At 39.4% G+C, this 13,505-nt stretch overlaps 1 protein-coding gene across 7 annotated transcripts in view; it reads right to left on the bottom strand.

Moving 5' to 3' along the window:
• LOC109073893 (kin of IRRE-like protein 3) overlaps positions 1-13,295 on the bottom strand; it is a 203,576-nt gene extending 190,281 nt beyond the window's left edge. For 5 of the 7 annotated variants that reach the window (XM_042754245.1, XM_042754247.1, XM_042754248.1 and 2 more), the window contains exon 1: positions 12,907-13,294. In XM_042754245.1, coding sequence (XP_042610179.1) covers positions 12,907-12,949 — 43 coding nt within the window. In that variant the 5' untranslated portion in view covers positions 12,950-13,294. Of the gene's footprint in view, positions 1-12,906 lie in introns of all 7 variants that reach the window. The other 2 variants (XM_042754250.1, XM_042754251.1) reach the window with 1 other exon arrangement.
• Between the last annotated feature and the right edge of the window lie 210 nt (positions 13,296-13,505).

Here is a 13,505-nt window from a genome sequence, read left to right as displayed (position 1 = left end):
TCTATATAAGGGATTTATTTTGTCTTATTCTGACTTTTTGTTAATTTAAATCTTTAAAATGCGCGATGCTTTTATTGAAAGCATGTTGCGGTGTTTTTTTTTTTATTTATTATTATTAGCCTGCAGTTCGTTGAACTACATTCATTTATTATTCGTAAATGTAATAATTACTGACACCGTAACGAAACGAAGGCAGAGAGTTATAAAGTGACAGGTGACAGCCATATACGCCTCCATACTCACGGAAGTCCAGATGTCCGTTGTGAAACTTAAGGCCGTAGCTTTTTCAACGAGAGCATAAATTTGGCCTCGCAGATCGCTGTATTTAAGAGACAGGGTGTATGAAATACTGGAACGGTTTGGGACAGTGTAGTCTGGCTCCATTATCTTCATTAATTTTCTGAAGCCTTCGCCTTCAACTAGGTAACGGGCCTCATATCCATAGCGACAAACTCCACTATGGCATCTGTTATCTCTCTCTTTCTTTTCTCTGTTAACGGTTTTCGGAATTGCAGGATCTGCTGTGAAGTTTTTGGGTTTTGTTGAGCATGTTGATGGCTGCGATACCTGTGATGTACCTATAAACAAATTATTATTAGCCTGTGCTCTGTATGATTTTTTTAAATAGAGTCGTATTTGCAATTAGCCTATTTATCATAGCAAATTAAGCGCATAAAAGCAGTTTTTTTTTTTTGTTTGTTTTTTTTTTGCCGCGTGCTACTTACAGAACTCAGGTGATTTTTCAAACTTGTGATGCTGTTGTGGTAGGCCAGTTTCAAATCGCATATTTGACACACTGCCTTTGTCTTGTCATCCTCACTTAATTTAAAGTGCTCCCAAACAGCTGAGGTCTTGGGCATTTTGTACCTATTCAGTATGAGATGAAATAAATCACTACGTTTGCCAACGGGCGGTTCAAGCATGAGTGAGAATGAGTCCGCGACGGAAGTCACGTGTTGAAAAAAAAAAAAAAAAGAATATTCGAATCTCAAAACTGAAAATCGAAATGCCACCCCCACCGAATATTCGAATATTCGATTATTCTAGTACAGCCCTACTATTTTCTCACTATTATTGACTTGTACAGCAGAGGGAAGAAAGGAAATGATGCAAACTGGATTGAAACTAACGCCACCCACACTGCAATAACCGCTAGATCATGACTCCATCAGCCAGACATCAAATTACAAGAAAGATGATGCCTTTACATCCTTCAAACTTTGCACTTTGCTTTCTTATGGAGAGAATTGGGGCTCGGTTTGCTCATATTTCCTATTCAACGTCCTCTCTCATTAGCACCGAGGAACATCAGGGTGCCATCCCTGTCCTGCACGTGTCCATTGCGCTTGCCCTCTTAATTGCACCCGAGCCCATTTTCACCTCAGTGAAGCCAGAATGATGAGCACAATAGAGGTGATGGAAAAGACTGTAAAGTAGATGCCATTTTCACTGAGGACAACATAAAGCGCTCGGGCATGAAAAGACCCCATAATTCTTTCTGTCCGTCCCTTTCGTTTTTCCCTCTCATCCCACTGCCAGGACTCTAGAAGTGTTCTCTGCCTTTGTTGGCCTTCTCTGCTGGTTTACAAGATGAAAGTCACTTGTTTGGCAACCCTCAAACACAGGAGGCAGAAGGACTGAAAGTCGCTTTTGTCTCTGACACTTCAATGCGCTCTCTAGCACTTGGAGAGTGTGTGTCTTTATCTGTGTATGTATAGTATTCTCATGCCTGAGAGGGAGAAAGGTCTGATTCACTTAACACAACATAATGGAGAAGCATACAGTATTTTTTGATGTGTCTTAGACTATGTGTGTTTTAGTATGTAATTTATGTGGTTGTAACTGGTATTAAAGCTACATTATGCAATAAAGTAAATTGTTTTCTATAATTATAATTTTTTTATGTTTTCTGATTCTACTTTTTCAGTAGATTCAGCATTTAAAATAGACAGTGGAAATAGATGTTGCATGACAACCATTAACATTTGTTTCCTCCAACTTGAGACGTTATTGAGCCAATCCAGACCATCCTTTATACTCCAGCCAGACAGTCGATCAAAACACTAGAGCTAGACAAGCTTTGTGTTATGAATGTATTTTAAAATTGCTTTAAAAATGTAGACACTAAGAGAACCTGAAATGTCACCTGGAGGACTTGGGATTGTCAGTTGCTGACACCAGAAAACTTTCTTTAACACTGTGATTTAGGTAAATCAACTGGTGCATTTTTAAAATAGCTTCCATATTCGAGTCGAAAAGCCTCGGTGACACGTAATGTCTGTTAATACCATCAGACATACCAAACTGCATGAGTAAATGTGCCTGAAAACAAGTCAAATCTCTGCTTCTAAGATAGAAAAAGTACATATATCTTGTGTTACAATGTTCATGACATTTTATCGAGATACTGGTAAAAAAAAAAATGATCTAGCTGCAAGCTTTAGTCCATGTTATGCAACATAATCATCCCAAGTTTATCATAAAGACATTACTTTGTGAGATAAAAAAAAAAGTAAAGTATATTTATATCTCAGGCTGTTGATATATATTAGGATTGTATATGGGTGAAAAAAAAAAAAAAAAATCTTGGTAATACAATTATCATAAGAAAAAATGGCACACACACTGATGTCAGCACACAAACAGAAAGGCATGTCGGTGGTAAGGATTACCTTGACAATTTTCAGTTACCTTTCATTTGTGACAACAATCCCATTTCATTTGAGCATTTCCAGCTTTCTGAGAGGATAACTTTGTTTACCTTTAGGGGTATTGTGTGTTGATGTTGCTAATCAGACAACTATTAGATAACGCAGCCCGTGAGCGGGAATAAATCCCCCTGGAAAACAGGAAAGCTTGACTTTCCTAAACATCTCAAAACATTGCTTTCCCCGTTCTTTTTAATCCAAAAGCTATCTTTTTACTGCAATTTCATTTTCTGAGTTTACCTCATCTCCTTCCCTCTCATTTTTCGTCCTTAGATGGAGGCTTACAGATGCAGTGTTTTCAGCCAAATGCATTTACTTTCACATATTATCCACAGTATTCATACTCATCCAAAAAAGGCAAGATAAAATGGTCTAATGCTGGTTAAAAAAAAATAAAAAAAATAAAAAAATATGCATCTACTGTATTCATTTAGCAGAGACACTTTTTCCATAGTCTTACAAATGTGAATAAAACAAGTAGAAACAATGAATCCAATGGGTAATTCAAATACTATTGTATCAGTAGCACTATCACTATAGCACTAACTTTTTTTTTGAAGGAGTTGGTATGTCGGGTGCTTCCAGTACAGGTGTCTTCTGATGATTGTTTGAGTATTGAAATGGGTCCTAGTGTTCAGGTGAAGGTTGGGAGTTTATTTTATCACCAAAGAACAAAAAATGTCCTTGTAAACACACTGGACAGGGAATGGAAGACAACACAAATCTGATGGGAAGGGTCTAGATAAGATGCTGCTCTATGCTAGCAGTAAAGCCTTAAATTTTATGTTGGCAGTGTGACGTTGTTCCTGTTTCACTCTTGTTCAAGGAAATGTGATTTAAACTGATGTCTTGATCACTGATGGATAGCTTCCTTTGACCCTACATCCTATCTCTCTCAACATCCTAATAAAAACTCCCTGACCCAGGAGTCTGCCGGGCTCGGGTGCGTAATGTGTGGACAACACACACTTGCTATCATCTCGCTCTCTGCCTCAGCCCCATATCTTTTATATGGCTGCCGTCCACTTTGCTGCTATTATAGTGCTCTTCGTGGTAACATTATCGCTTAAGATAAGGCTTCAATAAACTGCACTCTCTTTTAGGGGGCACTCTGCTCTTAATCCAATCTCTGAACGTTAGCATCTTTATCACTGGCCTTCCTGGAGACCCTCTCCTCACCTCCAATCCCCATTTCCAATAAGAGCTAGACCATTCTATGCCCCAATGTTAACCCCTTTATGTTCAGCTAAACTCCAAAAGAGCCATTGAGGAGTTGATTAAATCTGTTCTAAGTGGCGATTCATATATGTGGAGAGGTGGCTGCTTTCACGGGCGGGCAAGGGCAGGGCCGTGGAGAGCTGGGTCGTGGCCAAGCAGTGGCACAGCACACCAGTGCCTCCTGGCCGACTCTCTGATTTGCACTAATGTCCTCTGGAGACCTAGCAGAGACCACTGTCAGCTGGCCCGGGAGGCCGGCCAGATTGAAACCACTGCCAGCACGTTTGAAAGGATAGCAAATCATTTAGCCACCCTGATGGCACATTAGCATTTTTTTCAGGCGACGCACTGGCATGGAATAACTCCACACTATTAAACTCCCTTTGAAGTCGAAGCTCGCAGGATAGCACTGTAAAATACGTATAAATAAATAGGAAAGACATTTGAAAGGAGCTCTACAGGAACCAAATCATAATGCACAAAAAAAAGCTTTGGCTAATGACAGCGTGCCTAACATTGTTTGATCTCTCTCACAGAGAAGCATTCTGACTCTCAAAGCGCAACGCCGAATCTAAGGTGAACATTTTTCAGCACAACAATGCTGAGAATACAGAGGCTGGAAACTGGAAAATAAAAGAATGAAGGACATGTAGGTGTGTGGAGAGCCAAATCCAATGCAGGAAAAACCTTGTTTATTCTATGGGTGTAATCAATGACTCCAGATAGTCATAGATCATTCATTCACTCAAAGGGTGTTTGAGATGAACACATGTTTTTGACCTAAATCCTGGCTGAATGCCTTTGGTTCGATAGACATAAGAAATTTATAGTAGATTAATTTACTGAGTATATGTCTGAGACCAAGATAAATACATTTCACAATCTCTGATTTAGAAGCTCAGGTCTAAGTGTCAGTCCGCAAATATATTATAACACATTTCCACAGTTTTTAACTTTGTAAATCTAGCAAAGCTTTTTTATATTTTAATTTTTTTTAAAACTGACATATTTATTCTGACATAATCGATCTTTCAATATTTCAATTTTCTCTTTTGTAAAGTTATTTAAACGGTACCATGGAATATATATATATATATATATATATATATATATATATATATATATATATATATACATATATATATACTGTACTGTATATATACTGTATGTATAATTTTATATATTTATTTATTTATTTGCTATTTGAGCAAATGGGAATGCAACAATTATATCTATTGTACAGTAGTTTCCATTCACCACTAAAGACATTTACCCATTTATGATGACTTATGTTTCGGATAACCCCAAAAATGTGAAAAGTTCCTATTAACCATTTATCTGCTGAAAAAAAAAAAAATCTTAACTGATTTAACCGTCTTGCTGAACTCCTACTGACAATTGATCAAAATCAGGACAACATACTTGCTAAGCTAAGGCTAGCTTGGACATCAGCTAACCACCTAAGATGAGTAAATTAATTTTGTAACTAGTTGGGTAGACTTTAATATGCAGGAGATAACTAATGATCAATCATTTGATGTTGAGCTGAGGTGTTTTTGCTAACTGGATTCGCCCCACAGCTCCTCCTGTAGGTTGTAACCATAATGCAGCAAAGCATCAGAGAACGTTTATTTCTGATTTAGGCATTCATATCATGCTCCAAACAGAAGGATTCATCTGACATGAGCATCAAACATTCCTCCATTTCCATTGACCAACATTCAAATTAGCCTGCCAGAAATATGAAATATCACCCGTATAGACAGACGCAAAGTGAGGAAATAGTCATAAAGGAGCAAGAGAACAAGAAAAAGAGGCATAGTCGCTGTCTCTGCTGCTGTCTGTGTTGTAATCCCTCCTTTAGCATGCTAATTAGCAGCATTAGCATGGCTGAGAGCTAAAAACTTGTTTGAGTTCTGCTTGGAGGAACTAGACGTGTGATAGAAGCTATTAGTATTCCAGCAAACAGACCCGAAAAATGTTGAAAGCTTTCGAAAAATTTATTTAGCTTTTAAAGTTTGCACTGGTGTCTGCACCATTTTCACTTTTAATGTTGTTTTGTGAATAGAACATTTGACTGGAACAGATCAAGGAAGACTTTCAAGAGAGAGTTACTAAACCACAGAACAACGGCCATCAATAAACTACACTGATACAATGCCACATCAGTCACATGCATGCTAGCAATTTATGACTATCTGTAGCATCTCCCAGGTACTGAAGTCCTTTTTTACCTGTATGATAGTTCTGTTTGGTAATCATAATATCAGGTACACACCTTATCATGGCAGCAACTAGATGTGCTGAAGACGACTTGCTGAATTTCAAACCGAGCATCAGAATGGGGAAGAAAGGGGATTTAAGTGACTTTGAATGTGGAATGGTTGTTGGTCTGTATATTTTAAAAACTGCTGATCTACTGGGATTTTCACACACAACCATCTGTAGGGTTTACAGAGAATGGTCCGAAAAAGAGAAAATATCCAGTGAGCGACAGTTGTGTGAATGAAAATGCCTTGTTGATGTCAGAGGTCAGAGAGAGAATGGGCAGACTGGTTAGAGATGATAGAAAAGGCAACAGTAACTCAAATAACCACTCGTTTACAACCAAGGTATGCAGGATACTATCTCTGAACGCACAACATGTCAAACCCTGAAGCAGATGGGCTACAGCAGCAGAACACCACACCGGGTGCCGATCCTGTCAGCTAAGAACAGGAAACGGAGGCTACAATTCACACAGGCTCACCAAAATTGGACAATAGAAGATTGGAATAACATTGCCTGCTCTGATGAGTCTCAATCTCTGCTGCGACATTCAGATTGAGTCAGAATTTGGCGTAAAGAACATGAAAGCATGGATCCATCCAGCCTTGTCTCAACGGTTCAGGCTGGTGGTGGTGGTGTAATGGTGTGGGGGATATTTTCTTGGCACACTTTGGGCCTCTTAGTACCAATTGAGAATCGTTTAAACACCACGGCGTACCTGAGTATTGTTGCTGACCATGTCCATCCCTTTATGACTACAGTGTACCCATCTTCTGATGGCTACTTCCAGCAGGATAATGCACCATGTCACAGAACTCCAATCATATCAGACTGGTTTCTTGAACAATGACAATGAATTCTTTATTTAAATGTACTCCGATGTGACTGGTTATCAGTCTTTTAGAGCAGCTTCGGGATGTGGTGGAATGGGAGATTCGCATCATGGATGTGGAGCCACTAAATCTGCAGCAACTGCATGATGCTATCATGTCAATATGGACCAAAATCTCTGAGCAATGCTTCCAACACCTTGTTGAATCTATGCCACAAAGAATTAAGGCAGTTCTGAAGGCAAAAGAGGGGTTCAACCCGGTACTAGCAAGGTTTAGATGGCATTAATCTCTGCTATAATCTGTGTTGCTGGGAGGCTGGTTCCTCGTTCCCTCCTGAAGCTCTCTCTTCCAGACAGGTTCATCGAGAGAGACGTTTCCCTCCCTCTTGGGCCCCTCCAGCTCTCTGCCCATCCTTACGGAATAAACAGAGAATGCTGAGTGGATGCTCCGCAGGTGACCTCATGATCTCCGCAGCATCTTGTTGAATTACTTAACATCACGCTCAGCAGACATGTAATCCCACATAATGCCCATTTCTCAAAAAGTGCACCAATTTGGATAAATCCAGCAATTCAGCTCTATGGCCGTGAGATTTCCGCAGGGACAGCTTTGTAAGCATGGAGGGCACAGGGTGGGCACAGGTTGGGCGAGTGGGAGAGGATGAGAGAGATGAAGGGTGGGGGATTGGTTTCTGTTACTGTGGTTTAGAGCACTGATTTCATTGGTGCAGCGTAATAAAGTCCAGTAAACACATTTTGTTTATGCACAGAGATTTTCAGCAAAGCTCCTCTCACTGGATTTCAGGAATCAAGGCCAAATTAATGACCATCTTCTCTTGACCTGAATCAGAGGAAGTACAAACAACTCAATTGAAGCGAGGAAAATCCCTCTTGATATCTAACAAATTTGGTTTTAAAGAGGCAAAACAAAAATATGGAAACACACGTTCCATATTTCTTATATTACTACATAACTTTATTGTATTGATTTTGTGTGGCTTTTATTTTGTTAATTGTTTATTAATAGATTAGATTTAATATATTTAGATTTATTTTTAGATGTTTTAATTTATTGAATTATATTGATTAATTAATTAATTTATTTGTTTGTTTGTTTGTTTTTATAGGTATATTGTTTGCGACTTTTGAGCGGTTTTGCTTTATTGTAATGCTCACTTATATTCACATTTCTATGATTTGTTGCAGAAATATCATATAAAATTATTATATTAAATTAATACATTTATTTTAAACTTTTTTTATTATCTAAAAATCACAAAAAAAATTCTGTAATCATGAAAAACCTACAATCTAAACCTCTTTCTGAACAGTGAACACTTATACAGTATGAAGTAGGGACAAATTGTTTCTCAAGGGACCTAGGAATTTTCAGCATTTGCCGGGGTTAGTCTGTGATTTTGATGCCGTCCCAATCCACAATGGCCATTTTTTTTTTTTTTTTTTTTTTTTTTTTTTTTTGGCAAACACCAAAGTCTTGTGGAAATTGAATTGCTGTCTGAATCCACATCTCTGAGTTTACATGAAGAAACTGATTAAAAATTCAGTGTTTAAATTACTTTTAACCACTGCCAAACACCATATGGTAACTTGCTGCACTTTGCTTTTCTTATTATTAAATTAAATATGAATTTATTCTTATTTTTTTTCCAAGCATATGACATTTTATTTAAAGCAGACAATCATGCAACTGACCACGTGAGCAGCACGTTCCCGGTTGTGTGAGATCACAGAACCACTTCTCCACTATGAATAAATTGTTTTTATTACTGAGGTGCCATGTATTTTTATTATTATTTATTTTTTTTAGATGTCCACACGAGAAACAATTACTGCCCAAGTAGGGCTAATATATGAAAAAGAAAGAGAGAGGGAGAGAAAAAAAAGTCTATATTTAATGAGAAATTATATTACTTTTCAAAAATAACTTCCTTCTCTCTGAGAAATGAAGTTGTTAGGTTTGAGTGTGGGAGTAGGCTAATATGGGTATTAGAGGGGTCAGAGCCTCATATTTTCCACATTAAGGAGGACAGACTTCACACCAGGCACAAAAAAATAAAAAATAAAAAAAAATTCACAGGTGGTCAGCTCAACGACTCACATATGTATCTGTACATAGAGTCGTGTCAGCTCTTTTGCTCTGGGTCTCGATAAAGAATAACAGCTAGAAGGACTGAGGAATACTGATACATGTTTACTGTCAGTGATGTCGTTTAGAAATGAGAAACCATCACTGGCATACAAAACGGCTTAATCTAAAGATAAAAATGGCCCGGCCTAAGAAATCGGAATGTCATGCAGAAATATGAAATTAATTAACCCTGAAATATGACTGAGATGTAAAAATCCATTACATTTGATCGGCTTTGGTCCATGTCCATGTTGAAAGAGGATTTGCGATGTTACAAAGAATGATTTGCTAAGTCTGACCAGGGAAATATTGTTCCACATTCTACAATGAAACAAACTGAGATGTTTGATTTATTTTATACTTGTATAAGGTGGCCGAGACTTGGCCTGAAAACAGCCAAAAGTGACATTTTAATTACCAGCCTGCTGAGGTGCAGCTTAGTGAATGAGAGAGAGCGAGAGAGAGAGAGAGAGAGAGAGAACGAGAGAGAGGACATACTAAGACCTGCTTTCGAGGGTTAAGACACAGCTTATGTCCTTGGCTGCGTGGGGACTTAATACCAGACGCTCCTGAAGAGCATTTGCCTCATCTATCAGAACAAGACGGCAGCGGTTAGGAGAGGATGATGGGGGGAGGGAGAGAGTGATGGAGGACAAGAGGAATATGGATAGACAAAGACAGATCCAGAATGAGTCTTCAGATCTATGCCACACTGCCCCCGGTGGACTTGAGCGCAAGAGAGGAAAGCAGAGACACTCTATAAAGTCGAGTCCTACAACAGAGTATTGGGAGTGTATATTAAAAGAGCTTTTTAATGATGTTTTGCCGAAATGCCATGAAAAACACTGATTTCCCTTTTGACATGGGCAGTGACAGGAAACAAATATTGTCAAAAGCAACATTTTCATCCAAGGGACAGACGGAACAAAAGTGGACAAATTCAAGAAAATCAGTATGTTTTTTGTATTGTTTTTCAGTGTTTGCATATAAATAGACACCCTTCGAACTATTTAAATGAATGGAAAAGCCAAGTTTCATAAAACTGAAAATATGATAACATACAGTATAGATTATTTACTGTATTAAGCATTAATGTAATGCAACAACGGATGAAACTAAAGTGGACAGATGGAGAAAATCTGTATTTTTCTCTTGTTTTCCAATTAAAATACCCAAGCACGCTTAGTGTACAGAGAAACATAATTTCATAAGATAACGAAACATGTTTTTAGAAAATATATCTAGAGTTAAGACTAATTTACTTTTCTTAACCCATTGGCAAATTGTTGTCTTCTTCTTCTTCTTCTTTCTTGTTTTAAGCAATAATGAGGTTTATGATTAAAACAAGAAAAAAAAAAAAAAAGAGTTGGGTTGAGATAAATAAACTTAATTATTCCAAAAACAAGTCATATCCTCTCACGCAGTTTTGATTTTAAAGTAATTTAATGTTGTTCTAAGGATTTTTGCATATTTTTAATGAGAAATAAGATAAAAATGTTGATTAAAAATAAAAGGGATATCTGGTGATGAAAAGTCCTATTTTTTAAAGAAATTTCATGAAAAAACCTTGATTTCTCTTCTGATACTGGCAGTGACAGGCAACAGATACAGCAAGAAGCAACATTTTTATCTGCATGGAACAAAAGTGGACAGATTGAAAAGGCTAGAGAAAGTGCTACCCTTCAGAAAAAGAACAAACTATGAATAAGAGAGTGAGGAAGGGGGAGAAAATGTCCAAAAAAAAAGACAGAAAGAGAAGGAGAGGGAGAGACAAGCTCTTGGACAGAAGGTCTGCCTGTGGTGCGACAGCTTTCTGTGCCGCACAAGGGTGAGCTTCTGTTGGAATGTGTGCCATCAGTTAGGGCTTGTCACCAGGTGTGTGTGTGTGTGTTTGTGTATGTGTTTGAAAGCATGAGTGAGAGTGCCCTACATATACCCTCAACTCTTGACAAAAACTCAATACGGTCTTTCTAAGCTCCCAGCGCAGCTATTGGACTTTTTGTCAACTTCTTGTCACCCTCTCTCACACACACACAAGCTTCTCCTTCCCCCCTAAATAAAAGACTTGTTTTTCTCCAGGAGTTTTTCTTATGTATTTATTTCTATTGACACTGGTTGGCACCATAAACAGCAATAATGTGTAAACCACAATTTAGCTTTGGGGAACCTGCCATCCCCAGGGGCAGAGCGGGGCGACATGAACGCCTGTTGTTATCTCATGTTTACCTGCCTGTTCTGCTTTTATTTTTTAGTACCACAATATGTAGCTCAGCTCAACTGCATACCAAAGCAAAACAAGGAGACTTTGCCTGGTGCGTGATGCTTTCTGTGTGCTGAGAGCTTTAAAGGAAGGAGATCAGACAGACTCTCTGACTGCATTTCTATTGGTGACAACTGTGTTTTGTTAGCATGTTGTATGAACATGTCCATAATTGATCCATAAATCAATTTTATGCATGGACAGTTTATGTTAACTTTTGTAGAATAGGATATATTAAGATCTTCAGTTTTTTGTGAGAGACTTAATCAAATGATGAGTGCTAGCATTTCTCCATCTTAAAAAAAATAAATAAATAAATAAAAAGCCTATTTGCTGGACACATGGCTAATACTGCTATAAAACTAGATCATAAAGCTGACAGCCTCCCGAGGCATGATCTACTAAACAAGAAACAGAGCGCCCCATGCTTTACTCCCACTGTCACCGTCAAAGTAGTTTCACACTCTCTCCCCGAGAGTGTTCGTCTGGGTTTGTGTGTGTGAAGTTATAGCCTATATTAGCGCTGTGGGTTACGTGAACATGCTGCTCTTGCCATCAGATCATGAGTGACGGGTATAGTATTTGCAACAATTTAATGAGAGTCGGGGTGAGGAAACAAGTTGAGTGATAAGCAGGTCATTAAGTTTGCTCTGCCAACTCTGCTCGGCTTTGATTTGTGTACGCTGTGTGATAACTGTGAAGAGGGAAAAAGAGACTTTGAGGGAGGGGAAAAAACAGCTTAGGAAGTGCAGAACGAGCTGTACTTCATGAGCTGAAACTCTGTAGTGTAAGATGATTCAATTAAAGTCTGTGGACTTTGTGTTTGATAAACCCAAACAAAGCAGCTGGTTTCCAGCACGGGGAGCTTCAAATGAAGTCCAGAGGCTTCTGGATTTATGTGAACTTCCCTTTCTGGGTCACCGGTTGGTGCAGAGGAGGACAATCAACTCAATCTATTTAGCTCTGTCGAGTCGCTGCCTTCCCTTTCAGCTCCTTGCGGAGGGAGTATAAGAGCGAGCCGGAGACCTCTGAGGGTCTCCGCGGCAGCCTCCGACTCAATCCAATTGTTTTTCAAAGACAACCACCTGGTGGCAACAAGCGGAAATATCCGTCAGCCGATACTAAGCCCGACTGTTTAGAGGCTGTGTAAGAATAACAGCACAAGTGATGTGCATGCTGTGTTCGCTCGCCGGTGAATGAGTCGAGCATCCACTGACATGCTTCGGTCAAGAGCCTGACCTCGTCAAGCTTCCTTTACAAGTTAAAGATCTTGGGGTTCTGTGAAACTCGTAGGACAGACAAACAAGATGCCATGCAGCTACTTCAAACTGTTTGACACAAACTCAAGGTTTCAAAGCCTGAACCTCAGAGACTCCCTCGCAGCCTCTGAGTTCAACTCCCAGAGATTCCCTGCTCGCACGCACTGACACAGGACACAACACAGCGGAGACGAGGAGACCAGGCAGCTTACCGTGAACTGTCAGCCACAAGATAAGAAAGACCTCCGGGATCATCTCGGCACTTTGGAGGAGTGGTGACCTCTCGGGCGCCAAGGAGAAGAAGTTCACGCACACACAGACAAACGACTCTTCTGGTTGGCTGCTATTGTCAGTCCCCCGATGTGCCCTCTTAATAAAGAGAGGCTCCTTGTCAATCTCTTTCTTCTAGTCTCTCCTTGTCCGGTCTCTTTCAGTGTGCTGTGATAACAATCTGCTGTGTTGTCCTATGGTAACTGAAGTGACTCTGTTCTAATGATGCATGTACAGGCGCTCTCATAAACTCAGAATACTCGTGCTCTCTCTCTCACTCTTGCTCTCACACACTGATCTTCCATTCTCTGGCTGACAGAGTCAGCCTGCCTCTCTCTCTTTCTCACTCCTCCCCACACCTCCCTCCCCTTCTCTCGCTCTTTCTCTCAGTGGAGGAGCAGGGGAAGGCAGGGGTTGGCTGCTCACAAGGCCCGCCCACCCGATCAAGCGTAGCAGCACTGTTGTAACAGGAGACTGGGAATTAAACCTAATCTTTGAGATCTGGGAAAGAAAGAAAGAAAGAAAGAAAGAAAGGCATAGC

The sequence above is a fragment of the Cyprinus carpio genome, unplaced genomic scaffold (assembly GCF_018340385.1).
Source record: "Cyprinus carpio isolate SPL01 unplaced genomic scaffold, ASM1834038v1 S000006481, whole genome shotgun sequence".
Lineage (NCBI taxonomy): Eukaryota > Metazoa > Chordata > Actinopteri > Cypriniformes > Cyprinidae > Cyprinus > Cyprinus carpio.
The sequence above is the reverse complement of the archived record's forward strand: the minus strand, read 5'-3'. Positions and strand labels throughout refer to the sequence as shown.